The 22,815-nt window shown below is 39.8% G+C and overlaps 1 protein-coding gene across 6 annotated transcripts in view; it reads left to right on the forward strand.

Annotated features, from left to right (window-relative positions):
• Vps13b (vacuolar protein sorting 13 homolog B) overlaps positions 1-22,815 on the forward strand; it is a 399,494-nt gene that overhangs the window by 174,408 nt on the left and 202,271 nt on the right. For 4 of the 6 annotated variants that reach the window (XM_050163211.1, XM_050163240.1, XM_050163202.1 and 1 more), the window contains exons 24-27: positions 2,957-3,177; positions 8,142-8,345; positions 20,439-20,610; positions 21,127-21,241. In XM_050163211.1, coding sequence (XP_050019168.1) covers positions 2,957-3,177; positions 8,142-8,345; positions 20,439-20,610; positions 21,127-21,241 — 712 coding nt within the window. Of the gene's footprint in view, positions 1-2,956; positions 3,178-8,141; positions 8,346-20,438; positions 20,611-21,126; positions 21,242-22,734; positions 22,802-22,815 lie in introns of all 6 variants that reach the window. The other 2 variants (XR_007595555.1, XM_050163229.1) reach the window with 1 other exon arrangement.

A 22,815-nucleotide genomic window follows, 5' to 3' on the forward strand; every position in this document is an offset into this window, starting at 1 on the left:
TCCCTCTCTGAATCAGCCATTGTTTGGCCACTCCCACAATTTCTGTGTCACCTTTACCCCAGCACATCTTTTTATTTTTAATTTTTTTAATTCTTTTTTTTAAAAAGAGGAAACAAACTATCTTTTTTTTTTCATTTTACATACCAATCCCAGTTCCTACCCCTTCCCCTTCTCCCTTTCCCACCATCTACCCTCCACCCCCACCCCACAACCATTCCTCAGATGGTACGGCACTTTGCTTTGTGGAAGGTCCAAGGTCCTCCTAACTATATGTAGGTAAGATATCCATCCAATAGAGTAGGTTCCCAAAAAGCCAGTACCTGCAGTAGGGATAAATCTGGTGCCACTGCCAGTGGCCCCACAGTCTGCCCAGCCATAGAACTGTCACCCACATTCAGAGGGACTAGTTTGGATCTGTGCTGGTTTCTTCCCTGTCTGGCTGGAGTTGGTAAGCTCCCATTAGCTCAGGTAGACTGTTTCAGTGGTGTCCCCATCATGGTCTTGACCTCTTGGCTCATATTCTCTCTCCTCCTACTCTTCAGCTGGACTTTGGGGGCTCATCCCAGTGCTCCACTGCAGGTCTCTGCCTCTGCTTCCATCAGTTGCCGGGGATACTATCTATAAAGCAAAGGATATTGAGCCTATAGTCCATGATCCTTTCGAAGCTAACTAGCAAGTTGATCCCTAAGTAAAACACCTGGAAAGAGGAAATAGACAAGATCGCCTGACAAAATTGGGAGCATGGGGATGAGGGCAAAAGGAGGGTTGAAAGAGGAGAGGAAGAAGGGAGGGAGGAGGAAAACCTGAGGGAATGGGATAGTTGAGATGGAGGAAGGACAGAGATAAAAGCAAGGAAAGAGATATTTTGATTGAGGGGGTCATTATGGGGCTAGCAATAAGACTGGCCCTAGAGAAATTCCTAGGAATCCACAAGGATTGACACCAGCTAAGACTCTAAGCAATAGAGGAGAGGGTGCCCGAACTGGCTTTGCCCTGTTGTCAGACTGCTGATTATCTTAAATATCACCATAGTACCCCAGCATAACTTGCAGACTGGACAAATTATATGTTGAAGGATTTGTGGCCAGGTTGGTGTCCCAGTTCCTCCTGGAAGTCTTGTCTGGTTAAAGGAGATGGCGAGTTCAGGTTCTGTGTACCCCTTTGCTAAGAGTCTGACCTAGGGTCACCCTCTTAGATTCCTGGGCGTTTCCATTGCACTGTGTTCTTCTCAGAGATGCCCTCTCTCTCCCGCCACACTTGCCCCACCTTATCTCCCGTTCCCATCTTTACCCTCCAGCCCACAGCAATGTCTGTTCTGTTTTCCTTCACAGTGAGATTCATGATCTCTGCTTGAGCCCTTCTGGTTGCTTAGCTTCTCTGGGTCTGTGTATTATAGCATGACTCTCCTGATTACTTTATGGCTAATTCCACTTATAAGTGAGTATATTCCATGGTTGTCTTCCTGGGGCTATGCATTGTACCATAGTTCTCCATTACAACTAATATTCACTTATGCGTGAATACATACTGTGTCTTTCTGGGTCTGGGTTACTTCACTCAGGGATATTCTTTTCTAGTTCCATCCATTTTCCTGCAGATTTCATGAGGTCATTGTTTTTAACAGCTGAGTAATACTCCATTGTGTAATTGTACCATATTTTTTTTCCTCCATTCTTCTGTCAAAGGACATTTTGGTTGTTTCCAGTTTCTGGCTATTAAGAATAATGGTGCCATGAACATAGTTGAGCAAGTGTCCTTGTGGTATATTGGAGCATCCTTTGGTTATATGCCCAGGAGTGGTACAACTGGGTCCTATATTTTTGGGAAATTATCATTGAATTCCAAATTAGCTGTATAGGTCCTCTCTCCCAGCAGCAGTGGAGTGTTCCCCTTGCTCCACATCCTCACCAGCATGAGCTGTCATTTATGTTTTTGATCTTATCCATTCTGACAGATATTAGATGGAATCTAAGAGTTGTTTAGTTTTTGGCAAAGAATGTTGAATAACTCCTTAGATGTTTTCTCAACTGTTTGAGATTCCTCATTTTTAATTGGATTATTTGGTTTGTTGCAGTCTAGGCTCTTGAATGTTTTATATATTTTGGATATTAGTCCTCTGTCAGATGTGAGGTTGGTGAAGGTCTTTTCCCACTCTATGGGCTGCCCTTTTGTCCTATTGACAGCATGCTTTGCTTTTCAGAAACATTTCGGTTTCATGAAGTTTCGTTTATTAATTTTCGATCTTAGCGCCTGAGCAATTGGTGTTCTTTTCAGGAAGTAGTCTCCTGTGCCAGTGAGTTCACGGCGATTCCCAACTTTCTTGTATCAGGTTCAGTGGAACTAGCTTTATGTTGATATCTTTGATCCACTTGGACTTGTTTTTGTGCAGAGTGATAGATATTAATCGATTTGCTTTCTCTACATGCTGACATCCAGTAAGACCAGCACTATTTTTTGAAAATGCTTTCTTTTTTCTATTGTATAATTTTGACTTTTTTGTCAAGAATCATGTCGATGGGTGTATGGATTTATTTATAGCATGCCATGTAATTCTGCTGTGGGTTGCCACATACACAATAATAGATATATCATTTTCCCCTCTCATCTCACAGCCAGATCTCCTGTCTATACAATGTCATTGCCCATCGTTAAATGCTATCCATTCTAGAGTCTCCTCCAAATGCAGGAACATTTATATCCACCAAAGTGGGCAAAGAGGGTTTGGGACTTCTGTTCTGCTTTTATCTCTTATATTTAATTCTGATCATATATTGTTTGTAATGTACACAATGAAGGGTATCGAAATATATCAACAACATAAAATTAAATTGATTATTTTAAGTATTATATAAATTGTTTATACCTGAATCTCTGGGGTCCCACCTTTGCTGTGTCAAGTGCTACCTTTCAGATAGAAATGATAGATAATTCTGTTAATTACCTTGTTCTCTTCCAGGTGATGCATTTCCTTGGACCATCAGCTTGCACCATTTCAGCATATATACCCTTCTTGGAAAGCAAGTGACGCGCTCCCTAGTGGACCCTATGGGATGCACCTCTACTCTAGCGGTCACATCGCAAAAGCTGCTTCCTCCAGGCCCAGATGGGAGGCATTCTTTTGTCGTCTGTCTCCACGTTGACCTGGAGCCACTAGAGATAAAATGCTCTAATCCCCAGGTTGGTGCATTGATTTATAAAAGCTAAGTGTCTTTAAAACATGTTCATTTGTTTTAGCAAAGGACTTTTCTTCTGTTTTACTCTACCCCCCTCCCCTTTAAAATCTGGTCATCAACATTGTGGTGATAAGATTAAGAATGGCTTTGAAGTTCTGTCAAGTTTTATAATGAGAATGTATTGATGATAAAATAAATTCACCTTTTGGCTGGTAGAATAAAATCAGTTTTAGATGTAATGTTTTGAAATTCTGATGAACTTTTTTTTAATATTTAACTGGAGGGTATACTAAAGCGAGCGTTCTACTGAAGTATAATTTTTAATCAGATTCTCACAAACTCTTTCTTCATATTGCTATTTAAATTAGAAAAGAACATTGTTTCTTATTAAAAGTCCTTGCTATTCCCATAACATTCCAGATGTAATATGCCAATCATGTTATATTCAGCTATAGTAGTTTTACAACTACTATGAATTCATATTATCTTAGTTTCTTTTTTTTTTTTTTTTTTGGNGAGACAGGGTTTCTCTGTGGCTTTGGAGCCTGTCCTGGAACTAGCTCTGTAGACCAGGCTGGTCTCGAACTCACAGAGATCCGCCTGCCTCTGCCTCCCGAGTGCTGGGATTAAAGGCGTGCGCCACCATCGCCCGGCTATCTTAGTTTCTGTAAATCATTAGTTAACATGAAATTTACATTTCTTAACTTCAAATATTTTGTATATTTTTCACATATACAATCAATGTTGAATACTATTGAATTCAAAAATACTATTTATAAAAACAATCTTTTTAGCATATTATTTTAATCTGGTGGGTCAATGTTCATAAATCTCTATTCCAATTTTAGTAGTTATTAACCAATTTTTGGAGTGTTTAAACAAATTCAGTTACTATCATTTCATATATAAAACTTTCTTTTCAGTATAAGGCAGTTCTTTTCTGCCTGCTTATTTTTAAAATTTACTGATTTATTTATTTATTGTGGTGCACATACATGCCACGGCAAGAAGACAACTTATAGGAGCTGTTTCTGTCCTTGCCCCATGTTGGCACGGAGAGGGAACTCAGGTTGTCGGTCCTGTTTGCAAGTGCCTTTATACAGCTTCCTGACACCTCCCTGCTCTTCTGTGTTATATGCTATGTAATTTGGTTTCATAGTGCTGTGATTACTGCTCTAGTTCACGGCACGAACCTGGGAGAACTGGGTCTAAAAATGAGGCAGATTAAAGGCTCACGCAGTGGCCAATCTTACTCAGAGCATCAGACAATTTATACCCTGAGTAAAGTATACAATCACAAGGACAAGCCACCAAGTGGCAAAACCACGTTTTTCAGAGACATGAATAACAGCAGCTGAAGTAACTCTCTCCTGTGCACCACACCTGGGAGAAGCACACAAACATGTTCATTCTGAAAACAGTTCTCTGTTTTTGAGGAAACTGAGCTTATAAGACTTGTCTTGTTTTCTTTCCTAGCTTTCCCTTATTATAACAATAACAATGCCAAAATAAAATATAACAATATGTAAAAATGAAAATGTTTGGTTTGTCATGTTACCAAGAATAAGAGTCTGGTATTGTTTCAATTCCCAAACTCTGGAATTAGTTTCTTTTCTCTTCTTTAACCAGTCAACTCTTTACTTGTTGCTCAGAGTTGAAACAGGCAATTTGTACAAGATTTTCCCTCTTCTGTGCCTCCTCCCTCCCTATCTCTTCCCCTCTCCCCTTTTATGAAACAAGGCATTTTTGTTTTCACCCTGCTTCCTTGGTCCTTGTAGAGACAGACTGCTGAGTGAATAACTGTTAAAGTTGTTAGTGTGGGCATAGACCTCAGTGGGTATCTATGTAATCTTGTAGACCTTAGCAGCTTTCCATCTTGTGTTCGAGACCTTCATGGATATCCCATCATATCCTGGATCCCATTCGGTATCCATTTCATGTTCTACACCCCAGTGGCCATCCTGTGATGTTCTAGAATGTTAGCAGGCACTGATTTCATGTTCTAGATGTCATCCCTGCATAATTTCATCTCCACAGATGTCAAAGGAAAAGGAAATGGGGTTTCAAAGAAATATAACCAACTTTTGAGGATAACCAACTTATTCGGATGGCTTAATGAGTAAAGGTATCCCAAACTTTATTTTTTTTTCTAACTGGGTAACTGAGTTTTTCATGTTCTAGTGGCCATCCCTTTCATGTTCTAGATCTCAGTAGCCATCCATATCAAGTCCTATATTCATAGCAGTTACTGGTTTCGTTTTCTAGTTCTCAGTGGGTATCCATTTCATGGTCGATCTCACAGATAAGCTTCCATTCTTTACTGTATAATTTTCTTCATCTATTAATATTTAAAGAATGAAACTTTTTTATTTAGCCAGTAGTTCAGTCAAATTTTCATGCCTAGTCATTTGTCCCCACACATAGTTCATAGAATATTGCTTCATAGGTTCTAATCTTTCATTTATGTCTTAATTCAGTTTCACTAAAGTACACATAGCATACAATAAACTCTGTGTTTAAGTTACCCATATTATTCCTTTAAAAACGGCGGCGGGCGTGGGTGTGTGGACAAACACAGGATAGACGAGACGCAAAAGGAAGAGACGGACACGCGGCTCCCACGTGGGTGCGCTTTAATGGGGAGAGGGGAACACAATAAGGGGTGGGACGTGCAGACACACAAGGGTTGGGGGCAAGGGAGAGGCCAAGAGGGGGGCCAAGAGAGCGAAGCCTCGTGGACCTTCGCTTTTAACGGGGGGCGCAAGGTTATCTGGGAGGAATGACCTTCACCTGGGCGCGGCCAGCGCGCACACAGGTGACGGTAATCCAGGAGAAGTCTGGGAGCTGTAGTTTCCAAGGAATAACAACCCATTTAAAAAAAAAAAAGTTTGGGATACCTTCACTCATTAAGCCATCCAAAAAAATATCCTCAAAAGTTGATTTCTTTGAAACTGCATTTCCTTTTCCTCAGACATCTGTGGAGATGAAATTATGCAGTTGTGATTTTGTTCAGCTTGTTTCATTCGGCTCAATCATATTTTGGTTAATTCATATTTTACACATGTCAGTCCTCTTTATTGCTAAGTCACATCCAGCTATTATGTGGTTTTGCTTCAATTTGTTCACTGCTCGTTATTAAACATTTTAGGTTTTCCAATTTTGAGCGATCACAGATAATGCTATAAATGTCGGTTTTATGTTTCTGAAGACACCAGCTTTTGTTTTTTAGGGATACTACTTGAAATGGCTGGATATTATAGTGTATATATATAATATATATACATATATATATTATATATTCTTTTCTAAACTACCAAAGTGGATTTCAATTTTATATTCTTAGCATTAGAAAATCAGAGTCTCTGTTACTATGCAGTAATATTTAGAATGGTTAGCTAGACTTTTTAATAACACATTTTAGTTCTCAATGCTTCAGTTCAACTCTATGGTTGAAAAAAATCATCATTTATCCTCAAAATATTTACTTTATTTGGGAGGAGAAGTGATGTGCTAATAAGTTTTTATTTGAAAAAAATTACATTTGAGATTTATGTCATTGTTTTCCAGGTTAGACATAATGTGCTTTTACATTGTTTAAGAAACATAAAAGTTGGGCTGGAGAGATGGCTCAGAGGTTAAGAGCATTGCCTGCTCTTCCAAAGGTCCTGAGTTCAATTCCCAGCAACCACATGGTGGCTCACAACCATCTGTAGTGAGGTCTGGTGCCCTCTTCTGGCCTGCAAGCATACACACAGACAGAATATTGTATACGTAATAAATAAATAAATATTTTAAAAAAAAAGAAACATAAAAGTTGAAGGAATTAGAAATAGTAACAATAAAAACAGTATTGTGCCTCTTGAGTAAATAATCCTCAACCCTCAGGAGTAGGACTTATTTCCTTTGGTTAATGCTCCCCTTGCTAGACAGTTCTTATTCACAAAAAGAAAACCAATGATTCTCAAGGATTTGGGTTGCAGCAAAGTCGTTTAAGAGAAAAATCTCTCTTAAAGTCAATTAGAAAATGATTTGAAGTATTGTTTTTATGAAGTTTTCTTTAGTAGTTATAGCCATTGGATCATTTTCAAACAAGAAATATTCATGACCCAAGGTCTCAGAACTCCTTACACAAAGGACGTGGTGTAGCACACCCAGCTTTGGCTAAGGAGGCATTGGCAGCAGGATTTCCATGCATCTGTTCTGCCCTCGTGAGGAGCCAGCCTCAGCATCTGGATGTGTCCTGGGGCTGAAACTTTTTATAAATAGGACAATTTCACTTTTTAAAAATGGCCATCAGAGTATGGTACCCAGCTGTGGATTTGCTTATGTATTGTGTTTGCAGTACCCCTGGGCTTGTTTTACACAGTGTATGCCAGTATGCTCTCATGCAAATTCCATGATTAATGCTTATTTATGAAATCTTGTATAAATATCTTAGAACTCAAACAATTTGCAAGTTAAACAGATTTTCCTCTTTCTCTGAATATTGGAATGACATATCCCAGGGGAAGTAGATTGGCTGTGTTTTCTATCTCTCGAATTCTCATAATGTAATATTTTCCTTTTCCTAGTCTATATTATATCACTCTCTTCATTTGCCTTGAAAGAAATCACGTTTCAGATTTTTTATCTCAGAAAAATTGAGAACATTTAGGTAAGGAAACTATCCGGGCAGGAGGACAGGAATCGTTCCGTAGTTCACCAAGGAGTCCCATTCCCGGGACGTGTGCTCACTTTCTCCTGCTCACCAGTTCTATTGGTTCCATTGTCTCCTAACGCACTCTGCTGATTACACTGCTTCCATCCGTGGAAATGTGCGTTGTTTGAGTTTGAGGCTAGTGTAAATAAATCGTGAACCATGGTGTACTGGTTATTCTGGGGCTTGTTAATTTTCTACTATCTAGTATTTTGGTGGGTTTTAGATAGTTCTTGAAAGCTTGACTCTTCTCCTCCTCCCCTTCTGCTTAGGTCCAGCTGTTTTACGAATTGGCTGATACAATGAGTAAAGTCTGGACTCGGATTCAGAAGAGAGGCAATCTTAGTTCATCTCCAGTCTGTCCAGAGACCATGGCAGGCCCTGTCCCTGGTTCTCCCGTTCGGAGCAGTGTTGGCACAGCTCCACCAGACACCAGCACATGCAGTCCGTCCGCGGACATAGTAACCACCACCGAGGTAAGCGCTTTTGAAAATCCCTTACCCAGTAGAGGTAAAATAACGATGAAGTCCTCTGTCTCTGTTGAAAGTTAAAGTGACCTCAGCACCTTGGAAGCTGACAGATTTGAGAAGATCCTGAAGGGGCTCTAGTGAGATCTGTATTATTATTCCTTTGAACTGTGCAGAGGCTGGGGTGCAGGAAAAGTCGTTTGGGGGTTACGGAAACTTAGAGGTTGAGTGAAAAAGAGGCTATCTTTTCACTTTTTTTGCTATCTGTGCTTAGGGTCACCTTGTGAATTAGGGTGTTACTATTGTCAGCTTACTGGTTTTGAGCCGTTGTCCTCAGTTTCCTCCTTTCCGTGTGCCGTGAAGTCCGCTCTTGATTTAGCACTGTAAGGACAGATGGGCTCCATTGTTTATCTTGTATAACAAACACTTGGGAGTGATCCATTGCATGTCCTGAAGTGAAATTAAGGATAGGATATAAGAAATGTTAGAAAAACAAAGATGATAGAATATTTATGCAATATTATTTTTAATAAATTCTTGAGTTTTCAGATACAAAGGAAGATAATATAAGATCCAGTAATATATATTTTACCGTGTGAATGTTGTGGCATAACTATTAGAATTCATAGCCGCATAGTCAGATACACATAATTAGAAAGAAACTTACCCAGGATTCATATGCAAAGGCTACAGATAGAATTATATAGGTCTGTATTAAATGCCACAGTGGTAGTGTTGTTATGTACAATTCTCTGAAGCAGTTTTGAACCGGGCATAGTTCGATCTTTATATAAATTTCTGGGGCTATTGTTGCTTAAATGATGAAAAGATGGGGAAACACATAATGAAATTTTTTGCCGAAATATTTATCAGCAGCAGTTTTGACTCTGATTAGTCTGAGCGCCCGTCTTCATCGTGCAGGACTGACATATTCTCCACAGGACCTTATTCACCTCCACGTCCTAACTTTTAAATGTCAGAAATGACTTCAGTTATTAAACCAACCTACACTATCCTTGTATTTCCAGTGTGTGCTCCTGTGCCCTCTTGCTGCGCTCCCTGCTGAGAAGCCCTGGTCTGAGGCAGGGGTGGTGGTTGTGTGGTTTTGTGAGTGCAGAGAAGAGGTGGTTTCCTCTGGAAACAAAGCACTCTAGCAAAATAAACAATAGGACTCAAGGACTGGGGTGTTCTGTTTCTGTAATTCTACAAATCAGGCAGTAGGGTGAACTTCTCCAATGGCCCACTTTGCCTGCTCTTAACCTTCACAACAGGTGGGAAAGATAAATTTCTTGTCTCCACAACCAACTTCTCTCTCCTGTTCATGCCAAACATCAAGAAGCACAGCGACCTAAGTGGTGAGAAGTTTTTCTCTTCTCCCAGATGAGAAAGAGGTCAACAGACAGCATTCTGTCAGAAGAAGAAGAGTGAACTCTTGCACGGGAACCTCGGGCACTCATTGAAGTAGTATACTTGATAGGATGCTGAGGGTAAAAATGGTTGCGAAGCAGACATTTGAAGTAACAAGTTGATAGACAAAGATGGCTGCCAAGGAGTTTGGTACAGGCCATTAAACTTTCTGTGCAAGATTAAGAATTTCCTTAAACAGTGGTTTGCCAAGTCCAGTGTTCACGGGAATGTCAACCCTGAGACTTCATGTTATGGAAATATTCTTTTGAAAAGAAACATTTAAAAATCATTACAAGGGTAGGAACCTTACAGGGTTTCATAGCTGCTGTGAATTGCTGTTCCCCTCATTCATAGTACGAGTGATGTTTGCTATAACTATGCAGTGTGTGACCAGCACAAAATCCTGGTGTCTCGACTGTGATCGGTAATAGAAACACAGTATTGACATTTGTACAGAAACCAGTACAGTATTTCTTCTGGGAAATTTATTAATGGTTTGATGAGGAAATAATATTTGAATTTTTAATAAATTAACGACATTTTAATAAGTGAGACCTGGATATAATTTTTTTTTTAAGTAGAGTTACTCTATAACAGGCCAAAAGAACTGAAGACATTTTAGAAGGAAGAGATTCAGATAGTGAGATCCACCAAGGATGAGAGGCCTTTTGCTCATTTACTTTAAAACTGCAGATGGAGTTCACCTGCCGAGTTTGCATATGGCCCTGGTTCAATCCCTAGATCTGCTAGAGAAACAGAAGGCAAACTAATTCCGGCTTTAATTATTTTTTTCACTGCCTCATGTCAGTTCTTCTGAAAATTAGAGTGTTGATTTTGCTCAGATTTTGTTCTAGAGATATGTAATGAATTCCCTCAGAGGATTTATTAATTTGAATTAATTTGATTTGACAAAAAAAAAAAACTAAATATGAAAGACTTTTGATGCAAAACATTCCAGAATTAACCATCAGGAAACACTATGTAAAAAAGCTTACAGGAAGCAGTGCAGTCAGGGCTGGGCAGCAGGAGTGGCAGTCATTTGCCAAGTGTTTCAGAGGCAGGCGTCAGACACCTGCTCCTGGAGGAGTTCCTTCAGAGGCTTTGGCTGGTTTGTCTCCATGAAGTAGGCCTGGTTGAGATGGTTCTCATGTGATGGGAAGTGGCAAGGCTGGATCTGGCTTTACATCTTGGGTGTTCATGTTTTACATATCTTAAAGTTTCCTTTCCTCTCAATAAAATATTTGTGTAGTGGTCACATTGAATTGTGCGCACACCTGAATTGAAATGCATCTCCTTGATAACTCTGTAGTAAAGGATAACATAAAAATATGGTGATTGTTTTCACCGTTTATAAGAGTGTTTCCGCTGTGGCTCAGCCTGGGCCTGCTTAGTTCAGCCACAATTCCCCCTTTGGGCCAGGTGTTCACTTCTCATGTCTTTTGGTTTATGATGTTTCTCGAAATGCACTTCATGACTTTCTAACTTTGAGTTACCATGTAATGGGTACCTTTGTTTTTCCTGGATTTCTCTGTGTGCTCAACTTAATAGAAATAAAACTGTTCTTGCCTTGAGAAGCGACTGCACGGGAGCATGAAATGCAGAGAAGCTGTGCCACAGGAAACTGCAGATGCTTCCTTGACCATGCATCCCTGCAGCTCTGCGGTGCTCTGCTCCTCTTGTCATCAGTGTGCCCGTGCTCTTCCCATATCAGAAACCTTCATATTAGCAACACTGTGAGCCCAGAGCAGGGCTCCAGGTTTCGATTACACTTGTACTCCCGATGATCTCATCATCATGAAGGGACAGTCGATGCGCCGTCCACTGGAACCCTACTCCAGGACACCACAGGCCAGGGATCAGTGTTGACTTTGCTGTCAGTTCACATACTTTATCAACATACTACTCAGCAACCCTAAGTTACATGTTTTTAATGGGTACATACTTAATATTTATTATTTTCCAACATATAGGCATTGAGTTGGACAATTATTGTATTTTATTCTTCTTTGCCCCTTTTGTTTTTTGAAACCAAGTCTCATTATACATCTCTGGCTGGCCTGGAATATGCTACATAGACTAGGCTGGCTTCAGAATCACAGATCCCCTGCCACCAGAGTGCTGGCACTAACAATGTGCACCACCCTCCCTCTCTGTAACAAAGCAGTGCAATAGACAACACCAGGGAGCTGGTATGGAAGCCCTGTGGTTAGTGTCCAGAGTCTTCCTCATATGTCCAGTCCCTCGGAAAAATTAAAAGCTAACTTAAAATGATGTGGTTTTCAACCATGATAGTTTCAAAGCATCTCTTAGTAAGTCACATGTGCATATCACAGATTGACTGCTGGCTTCTGGATAAATCCTGGTATTGCTCCTGTTTTTGCAAGAACTGGGAATATGGACTTGTTTGCTTTCAAGTACATGTTAACTTTTGTCAAGGAGATTCACAGCACTTCACTGGGAGTACTTATTAAACCACAGATTTGCGTGCATTGTCTCTGCATTCTCAAGTCAGTACTTGAGGTGGGTGATTTGATTTCTACTTTCACACTGAAGAATTTGTTGCTAAAGGGCTAAGAACTTCCCCAAGGTCATAAGAATAATAAGTGTCGAAGTTGGAATTTAAATCTAAAATGTATAAATTCTCAAACTTAATCTACTAGTTAAATGTTCTTTTGTAGTAAATTGTCCCCAAGTATAGCTGTTTCTCTGTGCTGTCTGATTCATGGAGTTGTGTGCGCTGTTTCCTGTTAGTTCTAGGTAATTCTTGGCAGATGACACTTGAGGCTACACGACTCCCACAGTCTCTTGTCTTTGCTCTTTATTTTTGGAACTTCTGTTTTTCTTTCCTGTCTTTTAATCAGCTCCTGGCTTCCTACCTTGTTCTTTCATTAACTTTGCTTAATCTTACTTAAATCTTTTTCATTTTCTGTTTCTCAAGTTGCTAATTCTTCCTGTGGTAATTTCTTTTTTTTTTTTTATTGAGAAAAGGAAAAAAAAAGTTTCCGCCTCCTCCCAGCCTCCCATTGCCCTCCCACTCCTCCCACCCTACTCCCCCTCCTCCCACCCTACTCCCCCTCCCCCCACTCCTCTCTCCCTCCCTCTCCAGTCCAAATAGCAGACAGGGTTCCCTGCCCTGTAGAAAGTCCAAGGTCCTCCCCCCTCCGTCCATGTCTAGGAAGGTGAACATCCAAACTGGCTAGGCTCCCACAAAGCCAGAACATGAAGTAGTATCAAAACCCCATGCCATTGTCCTTGGCTTCTCATCAGCTCTCATTGTTCGCCATGTTCAGAGAGTCCGGTTTTATCCCATGCTTTTTCAGTCACAGTCCAGCTGGCCTTGGTGAGCTCCCAATAGATCAGCCCCACTGTCTCAGTGGGAGGGTGCACCCCTCATGGTCCTGACTTCCTTGCTCATGTTCTCCCTCCTTCTGCTCCTCATTGGGACCTTGGGAGCTCAGTCCAGTGCTCCAGTGTGGGTCTCTGTCTCTATCTCCATCCATCACCAGATGAAGGTTCTATGGTGATATGCAAGATATTCATCAGTATGGCTATAGGATAGGGTCATTTCAGGTTCCCTATCCTCATCTGACCAAGAAACTAACTGGGGACATCGCCTTGGGCTCCTGGGAGCCATTCTAGGTTCAAGTCTCTTGCCAACCCTAAGGTGGCTCCCTTAACTAAGATATATGCTTCCCTGCTCCCCTATCCAACCTTCCTTTATCCCAATCATCCTGTTTCCCCAAGTTCCCCCAATCCTCCCCTTCTCACTTTTCTCTCCTCATCCCCCCTTACCCCATCCCACCCCACCCCCAAGATCCCAATTTTCTGCCCGACAATTTTGTCTACTTCCCATAGCCAAGAGGATAATTATATCTTTTTCCTTGGGTTCACCTTCTTATTTAGCTTCTGTAGTAATTTCTAATCTTCTCTCTTTCAGTCAGCCTTTATCCAGTCAAGGGATTGGAGGGTGAGAAGAAAGTGAATCCAAATCCCTTTAAATCTAGTTAATTTAATACTGATTCCCTAATGTAGTAGGCTCATTTCTAACCCAGGTGATGCACCGTAGCATTGGAGAGATGACCAATACCCTGAATATATTGAAGAGTATTTCAAAGCTTTGTCAGAAAACATGGATATCAAAGGGAAAAAGAAGATCGAATGTATTGTTGTTGACTTTGCTAGTAACCTTTCAGGCTGCAGAATAGAGCTAGCCGCCTCTTTTCTCTGAGGTGTACTTGGTTCTTTGATCTCTTGCTTTCCTTCCCTGTGTTATGAACCTGTTTGCTCTAAGGATGAGTGTTCTCCCTGGAGAGGATTTTCGCAGGACTTACCACAGGAGCAATGATGTTGTCTCAGTTCTGTCAACAGCAGCCGTCATGTTGAAAGAGATCTATCCACAGAGATCTTTTAGAACATTCTGTGCTCTAGGAACTGAGATGTATATAGTTATATAACAGCACCCAGAGCGAAGCAACTGGGCCAGCTTCACACTGTGACTCTAGGTTTATACAACTTTGGAAATAGGCGATTTGGGTGTTTATGTCTACAGTGTTGGCATCACATTACATAATCTCCATACTTTAGCATCAAAATATGACCCCAGGGACAATGTTGACATGCTTTCCAAAACTTTAATCTCTATTTACTCAGTCCAAGGACAGTTCATCTCCTTCCCTTGAATGCAATATATCGTATTTGTAAGGTAAAAGGAACAATTGGGGCAGGAAGCTGACCAATCACTGAGCACCCTGAGTCTGAACCCAGAATCAGTGAAAAAAACCCATCCTAGTTCTGAGACCTGGGACAGGGACAGAAAGATCTTTATCCCTGAACCCAGGACTAAAGACATGGTGCCTTGGCTCTGAGCCTAGTGGCAAAGATACACACTTTGCCCCTAGAGTTAGAGCCAGTGAAAGAAATATATCCTGGTCCTAAGATTAGAGTCAAGAAGCTCAAAAGGACCAGTGAAAGAAACACAGATTGGCCTTCAAGACAGAGTCATCTCTGCCCCTGACCAGCTAAACTGACCAATCCCTAAGCAGGGAAAAATTAACCAATCCCCTTTCTCCCTGGGAAGACTCCGCCCCTAAGAAGCCCTATATAAGCCTCTCCACTCCCTTCAATTGAGAGAAGCCCTTATGTGGCAGAGGCAGCCACCCTCCTGGATGACTCCTTCCCAAGTCTTGGATTACAACTTTCATTAGTCAGCACAGAGCAGAAGAACCTGGCTGGGATGTCCCTTAGGGGACTAAGCTGAAAAACCTTGCTAGGCTCCCTAGGGGATGTCAGCAAGGCTGAGCAGAACAGCAGAACCTTGCTAGGACTCCTTGAGAGGCTGAGCAAGGCCAGTGGAAAAGAAGTAACAATGTTTCCCTCGGAGCCCAGAAAAGATTACTACATTTCTGCAGGAGGCTTCTCTTTTTTTTTTTTTTTTTTTTTTTTTTTTTTTTTTTGGTTTTTCGAGACAGGGTTTCTCTGTGGCTTTGGAGCCTGTCCTGGAACTAGCTCTTCTCTTTAGCAGAGTATTAGCAGAAGAAACATCTTGGGGCAGGGAAGCAGCAGATAGCTCTATTAGGACCCTCTGGTAAGGGAGCAGAGCAGAACTCACCTGCAGCGGTTCTCCAGGAGAGGAACAGGATCCCTATATTCTGCAGGGAGACATCTCCCACCACACCCCAGCCTCACATAGCCTGGCTTCCCCATTGTCAGGACCCCTTTCCTCCAGGCTGAGCTCTCCTATTGCACTTCTAAGTATATCCTGGCTTCCCAGTACAACTACCATACCACGTTCTGCTACAGTATTTTTGTTTTTGATCTACTTAGTGTAGGCAAAATTCTGCTTGTCATTGTAATGGGATAATGTGTTTTATACTGATTTTATTCCTCAGTTTTTGTGGTGGTCTTTTGATGTTGTTTTATGAGTTTTTTGGTTGGTTGGGTGGTTGTTTTGTTTTTCATTTTTTTTGAAACAATGTTTCAGTAGATGGTCCTGGTTGGTATAGAACTAGCTACCTAAGTCAGGTAGGCCGGGAACTCAAAGAAATCCACCTGCCTCTGCTAGGACTAAATGAAAGCATATGCCACCACACCTGGCAATATTTGATTTTATTCAGTTAAGATTATATAACTCTTTATAGGTGACTAATTAAACATAGATAGATTTTCAAATGTTAAACTAGCCCTGTATATCTGGGATTTATTGTATATTTAATTTTTACCTTTCTTTTGACTTTTTTTTTGGGGGGGGGGAAGGGGCTAAAGTTTGCAGGTTCTCACCATAGCATCCCCAGAACTCACTGTGTAGACTAAGCTAGTGCTCTGGCTGTTGCCTCCTGGATGCTCAGGTGCTGGGGTTAAAGCTGTGTGCCACCACATTAGATTTTTTTTAAAAAAAAACAACTTTTTCCTTCTCAATAATAATATTTTTGTAGAAAGAATATTATTGGGGTTTTTTTTTGGAAATTGCTTTGGAAGTGTTTCTTTGTTTCTATTCTGTGGAAGCATGATTTTGATGAGAAAATTCCCACAAGCTCTATGTTTCCCTATGCTACAAATTAATCTCAACTGAAAAGACACTTGATTGACAGTTGAGTTAAGGAAAACAAGTTAACATGGAAGACTGTGATCCTGCTACTCTGCTGAGGTGGAGGAATAGAGAGTTTCAGGCCAGCTGGGGCTACATGGTGATTTCCAGTCAGCTCTATGGGGCAACACTGTCTCAAAACCCTGACAATAAAGCAAGAAAAGAATCTAAAATGTGGGGCTGGAGAGAGATGGCTCAGAGGTTAAGAGCATTGCCTGCTCTTCCAAAGGTCCAGAGTTCAATTCCCAGCAACCACATGATGGCTCACAACCATCTGTAATGGGGTCTGGTGCCCTCTTCTGGTCTGCAGGCATACACACAGACAGAATATTGTATACATAATAAATAAATATTTTAAAAAATCCATAAAAAATAATCTAAAATGCCAAGTAATTGCATAAAACACCAGTTCTCCATAAAACAGAAACTGATGTGTTGACCTACCAATGTGTAGAAGCTAGTTTCACCCAAAATTTAAATAGGATTGTTTATTAATCAAGAAATTAAATTGGTTTGTTGCTTTTAAAAATAGCCTCTTAATGTTCATAGTTGCTTGATGGACATCAGTTTATTAAAAATGTGATCAACTGTTAAAGCAAAGCTGCCGTCAGATTTTCAGTCATTAAGTGACTCTAATTTAATCGTGGGTCACTTCAACTTGTTCAAATAACTCTTTTTTTCCCCAAATAGCTCTTTTTGATGATAAATTTGGTATGAGCTTTTTTTTATTATGCTGCTGTTCTAAGACTAATAATTATTTTCCTAAAATTAGTTTTACTTTATTCCTTAGTTTATCCTCAAATTCAGTGAGAAACTTTTATTCAAAATATGCAAATCATGGTATTTAGTTTATCTTATCCTTTAAATATCATGAAATAAAGTGTTTTGTGTTTAATGCCTTCCCTATTCTAAAATAATCATATCAGAAAAGATCTCTGGTGTTTCACTTATTATTTATAGATTTAAAAATATTCAGATGTTTCAGTACAATTTTACAGTTATCTGAGGCTACCTTATGTTGTTTTAAATTTATGTCTATTATAATCATTGATATCCACTTTGAAATTTTAGTTTTGAGTTTTATTAATTTCTAATTCAAAGCTGTATTCAAAGGAAGTCATTGATATTTTTATTTACAATTTCTGTATGCTGCTGTCTTATTTGCTTGTTTGTGTAGGTCAAAACTATTATTCTTAAATGCCTTGAATATGGAATTTACTAGAAATTAATTGTGCTGATAAATACGGTCTAACAATTGTTTGTATTAAGTATAAGCTTTTTAAGTATAAGTATAAGGATGGTTTAAATTTTGCTGAATGATACACTGTATGTTGGTGCAAGCACCACAGATACAGCTTCGCTTCCTGTGTTTGTGTCTGTGCTGTGGTAAACTGGGAAGTATGCGTCAGACTTCAGTTCTGTGCTTAAAGGCAGGTTTGCTGGAGCAGTGAGAGCAAAGGTGCGGGAGACTCAGCAGGCCGCTTGTTACTGCTGACTTCAGAGCAAACAGCAATGGAAGTGTTCAGCCCTTGGGGAGGTTATGCGATTGAACAGGACTGCTGGGGTTATTTTGATAAGAAGGAGGAGCAGTGTGGCCAACTGTGATCTCTCCTGAGCTCTGAAAAGGGCCCATGCATGATAATGGGCTGAAGTGTTTATTCTTCCAGATGAATCAATACAAATTTACCTAGAAAAATAAACTCAGCATTTAGGTTAATTTGACCTGAACTTTTACTTTAGACTTAGACTAACTAGGAACGGAAAATAGTTCAACACTGCCATTTTGGGTACAGTTTTCACCATAGATTTGCAGACCAGAGAGGCACGTTTAACAGTGTCGCAGCCAGTGCTGTAAATCCAAAAGAAAGTTGGAACTGCATGATGGAGTAACATACAGCTTTTTATCAAGCGTGCTTACTAAGCTGAAGCCACAGCTCAGCGTTTTTAGCAGGCTGCTCAGTACTGCTCAAAGTTGAGTGTCTCCTCTCCTCCCATGGGCTGTGTTGCTAGTTGGAGGATTTAGTTAGGAATGTTGCTGTTTTAGAAGCTCTTTGTTAAGAAGGTGTAATAGGCACATCATGCTGTCTTTATTCATTTGATTTTGTAAGGAGTCCTGTTTTGGAAATGGTTTGTGCTTTTTAGATGTTGTGCTAGACAACTAACTAAAAATCAAATTTCTGTGGCTTCTTAAGTTCTAGAAATTTCAACTATGGTAGATTTAGTGTCTGCTCATTTTAGAGAACTATGAAAAATCTGCAAACAACTTTTGGTTATGTTTGGGACGAGGAGCTGACTAATAATTCCTGTCACACCTCCCGTGTGAGCTCTCCCCTCTCACTTGATGGAAGGGTCTTAAGCTAAAGCATGAGGTCACGGGAAACGTTTCTGTAGCCAGCTCCTAAGCACCTACTCAGGACGTCACATTTGCAGGGAAGAGCGTGGTTTCTGCTTCCTTTTGTGTGGCTTTAGTTTTCACCCTTGACTTTGGGTACGGTTGATGTATAGATGGTGGCTTCAGCTCTGCCCAACTCCAGTAGAAGCAGCACGCTGACCGCCACCGCATGGCTCCCCTGAATTCTAGCAGCATTTTGATCGTGCACGCTTACATAACCTTGAAAATAGACATTTTGTATGAGACATTCAAATCAACAGGGAACCATGAGAGATTATGAATATATAAATTGAAAGTGTGTATCAAATTAGATAAATGACAAAATCAGAAAGGGAACAGAATATGCAAATAAGGTTTCTTTAGTATTGGTGTGCCTTGGGGTTAATGATTAACCTTCACTTATGAAATCTTTACTATGTATACACTTCCTTTATGTTCATGGTCTTATTTATTCTAGAGTCTGAGCAATAAATATCATCATAAAAACTAGTTTACAAAGGAGGTAATGGACTCTGGAAAAAAACAATTGTTATAAAATCACATGAGTGATGCCTAAAGTCCTCATCCTAACATGTTATACTGCTTACTAGACTCAACCTAATTAAGTAGATATAGATATATATGTGTGAACCAATGCCTCTTTTAACAAACATACATACTATATTTGATGCATTTCCACCCAGGTTTTATGTGCCCAGCTTGGAGGCTCTGTCTCCATCAGCATGGCATCCTTGCTGCACCCAAGACTGAAGCTATACAGCTCCCGTTTACATTCAGATCAACGGACTTGTTTTGTTCTAGGCTACTCAACAGGGTTTTTGTTTGTTTTTTGTTTGTTTGTTTGTTTGTTTGTTTTGGTTTTTCGAGGCAGGGTTTCTTTGTGGTTTTGGTTCCTGTCCTGGAACTAGCTCTTGTAGACCAGGCTGGTTCTGGAACTCACAGAGAGTCGCCTGCCTCTGCCTCCGGAGTGCTGGGATTAAAGGCGTGCGCCACCACTGCCTGGCTACTCAACAGTTTTGAAAACAAGAAGACACCCCAGACAAACAAAAAAACCACCAAACCTTTCACAGAAAAGTTTAATATCACAGGATTTAGGATCTTATACATATGTAGAATTCAGTATATAGTTGAATAAGCTCATACTTTATCATTCCAGGTGCCAGTCATGAAGAACATTTTATGAAATCTAACCTAGTCTATCAAAATAAGTTAATAAAAATATTTTCTTGATTGTTAAACTGTGCAAACCATGTTGTCACATTTCTTTTCTAAATTCATTCATAAATACTCTATACCAGGAGCACACATTTCTCCTGTAGAGATACAGGATAAATACCTTAAGCTGCGTGGGTCTCAGCTTCCCTGTAGCAGCTAATCTCCATTCTGAAGCAGAAATAGACAGTGAACTATGGCTTTGACCGTGATCTTATGAAAACGCTGGCGTTGGCTCTGGGCTGCTTGACAGTCCTTGCTCTAGGTAGGAGGTAACCATTGGTCCAATCCTCATACACCTGTGGAGAAAACTGAATGTCATGAACCTGTTTATGTCAGTAAACTTCTTGAGTAGTATTGTTTGTAATACTTAGCTTTATGTGTCAGTGGTATCATTTACATGGTTAGAATATTTTATTTGGAAAAGTTAATAATAATTTTTAATTTTATTTTACCTGTTTTTCGTGAGCGTAAACAATTGCTGGTGTCTCGCTCTTCCTCACCACAGGGAGATTCTGTGCAAGCTGGCGATGAGTCCCCGTTCTCAGATTCTGTAACCTTGGAACAGACGACCAGCACCATCGGTGGGTCCAGCGGCCGCGTCAGCCTCTGGATGCAGTGGATGCTGCCGAAAGTCACGATAAAGCTCTCTGCTCCAGACCTGGGGAGCACAGGCACAGGTACAGGAGAGCTTTTCCTCCCCACTGCAAAGATAAAAAATCACTGCTTTTAGAAGAAATGCATGTTACTCTTCCTTGCTGTCATTTATGATCTAATTACCACTTATAAAGTTTTTAAGCATGTTGCTTAGCATTGACTCTCGTCACTGTATAAAGTTTATGTGTACATGTTCTTTGACTTTGTAAAATCTAATTTTGCTTATTGGTAATTAAATTTTACCCCAGAAGATATGAGAGGCCTACCCTCTGACCATAACTGCATTGAATTAACAGTATTCGGAGACCATTGGCTAATAAGATTCATCTATTCAAATAATAACTATGGTTTCTCTGAACATGAGCCTTCTCTTAATATCAAGGCCTTTGACACTAATGTTGCTTATAAGTGTAAAAGTTTGTATAATCTTAACACCCTTTATCTGGTCAGGATGTGTTAGCTAGTGTGAAATAGAAAATAGTATACATTTGGATGTTGATTAGGAGAGACTCTTGATAATGGCACTTGTTTCTCTGCAGAGGTTTGTGTGGTCGGTGAACTAGAAGATCTCAGTGCGTCCATAGATGTACAGGATGTGTACACCAAAGTGAAATGTAAGATAGAGAGCTTCAATATTGACCACTATCAGAGCAGGTAAATAACAAGGACTAAACATAGGAAGAGCTGTATTTTCTGTGTGCGCAGTCACCATAAGGATGTTTCCGTTTTACACTCTCAAAGAGAATGCTTAACAGATGAAGTTGTTTTCTTAGTATTCTTTTATTCTTATCCAATAAAACTTTATAACATGGCATATAGCTCTTCACAAATATTCACACTAGTGCTTTTACAAATCACCTCTTGAGTGTATGCCATGTGTTATAGATTTGCTAAGATGCCTAGGTCACAATTGACAAGTCTGGTTATTGCTTGCTCTATAGTCTACACTGAGGCAGAACACCTGCTCATGCCCCTTCACACGCTGGGGACTTCTCCCTTATTGTGACTCATACAAATGCCATTACTCTGAAACCACATTATTCCTTGTGTAGTCTCTCTGTGTCAGAAGTTAAGATTCTATGAAAGTATGATGTGTTTGTAGTAATACATAAAAGGTAAAGATAAAGATGCTTTTCAACATTCTAAAAAGATCTAGTGATTAATGTTCCATAAATAAAAGGACAAATCCATTTTTCTTATTTGGCTTATAATATAATTCCAGTGTTTTATTTTTAATTTGAAACATAGCACATATACTATAAAATCTAAACGTTTTTTATTAAAAATACTGTAAATAGTATTGTATTTTCAATTTTAAAGTAGTTTCTCTTTTGAATAGTCTTAAAATCTATTTTCTTATGGATTTGTGACATTCATCAGCTCAAGAGCTCAAGTAGCTGTAAATGCCCAGTGTGTTTCTCTGCATGCATTGATCTGCTACATTCCTGAAAACAATCTGCAAACATATTCCTAGTATTACCTTTATGTTTGTCTAGTCTCTATGCCAAGCTGCATTGTTTTGTGCAAGCCCATTGTCATTATGAAATATAAAATATTTCAATTGCTGTGTAGTAGAGCTTGTCATACTACTGTCTTACTAATCAAGTGGTAGTTACTTTTATCATATTAAGAATGATTGGCATTTGATTTTTATTTCTCTAATTTTTTCCAGTGCGGTGTATTTAAAATTAAATGATTTTTCATATAATATATCAGTGTAAGAACTGAAGTAATTTCTTATACGAATATAATGCACTATAGTTTATTTTTAATTTTACTGTTTTATGTAAATTTTACATTATGGATAAGTTATTCATTATGTTATATTTATTAATATATTTTATATGCTGGGCTCTATGCTAAGCACCAGGGATATAGGGCTTCAGAAAATAGACAAGGATTTTAAATCTCTTCATCTTCTCATTTTGTGGAAGAGACAAAATGGATTTAAAAAAAACACAAAACAGTTGAATCTGTCATTAGGAGCAATGCACCCATGCAAGCCATTGGAATTCCATACTGATGGCGCTGCTCGGTGCATCACTCCCTCTGTGCGTCTGTACAGAAGCGGAGCGCGGCTTACTTTAACTCTGCTTATCTGGTTGTGTACCGTCAGAGAACAGATGAGGTGAACTTGTGTTTTCCAGGCCAGGGGAAGGTTGGCAGTCAGGACATTTTGAAGGAGTATTTCTACAGTGCAAAGAAAAACCTGTGGTGAGATTCATTTA

The sequence above is a fragment of the Alexandromys fortis genome, unplaced genomic scaffold, assembly GCF_014885135.2.
Source record: "Alexandromys fortis isolate MF-2015 unplaced genomic scaffold, M_Fortis_MF-2015_v1.1 scaffold_17, whole genome shotgun sequence".
Taxonomy (NCBI): domain Eukaryota; kingdom Metazoa; phylum Chordata; class Mammalia; order Rodentia; family Cricetidae; genus Alexandromys; species Alexandromys fortis.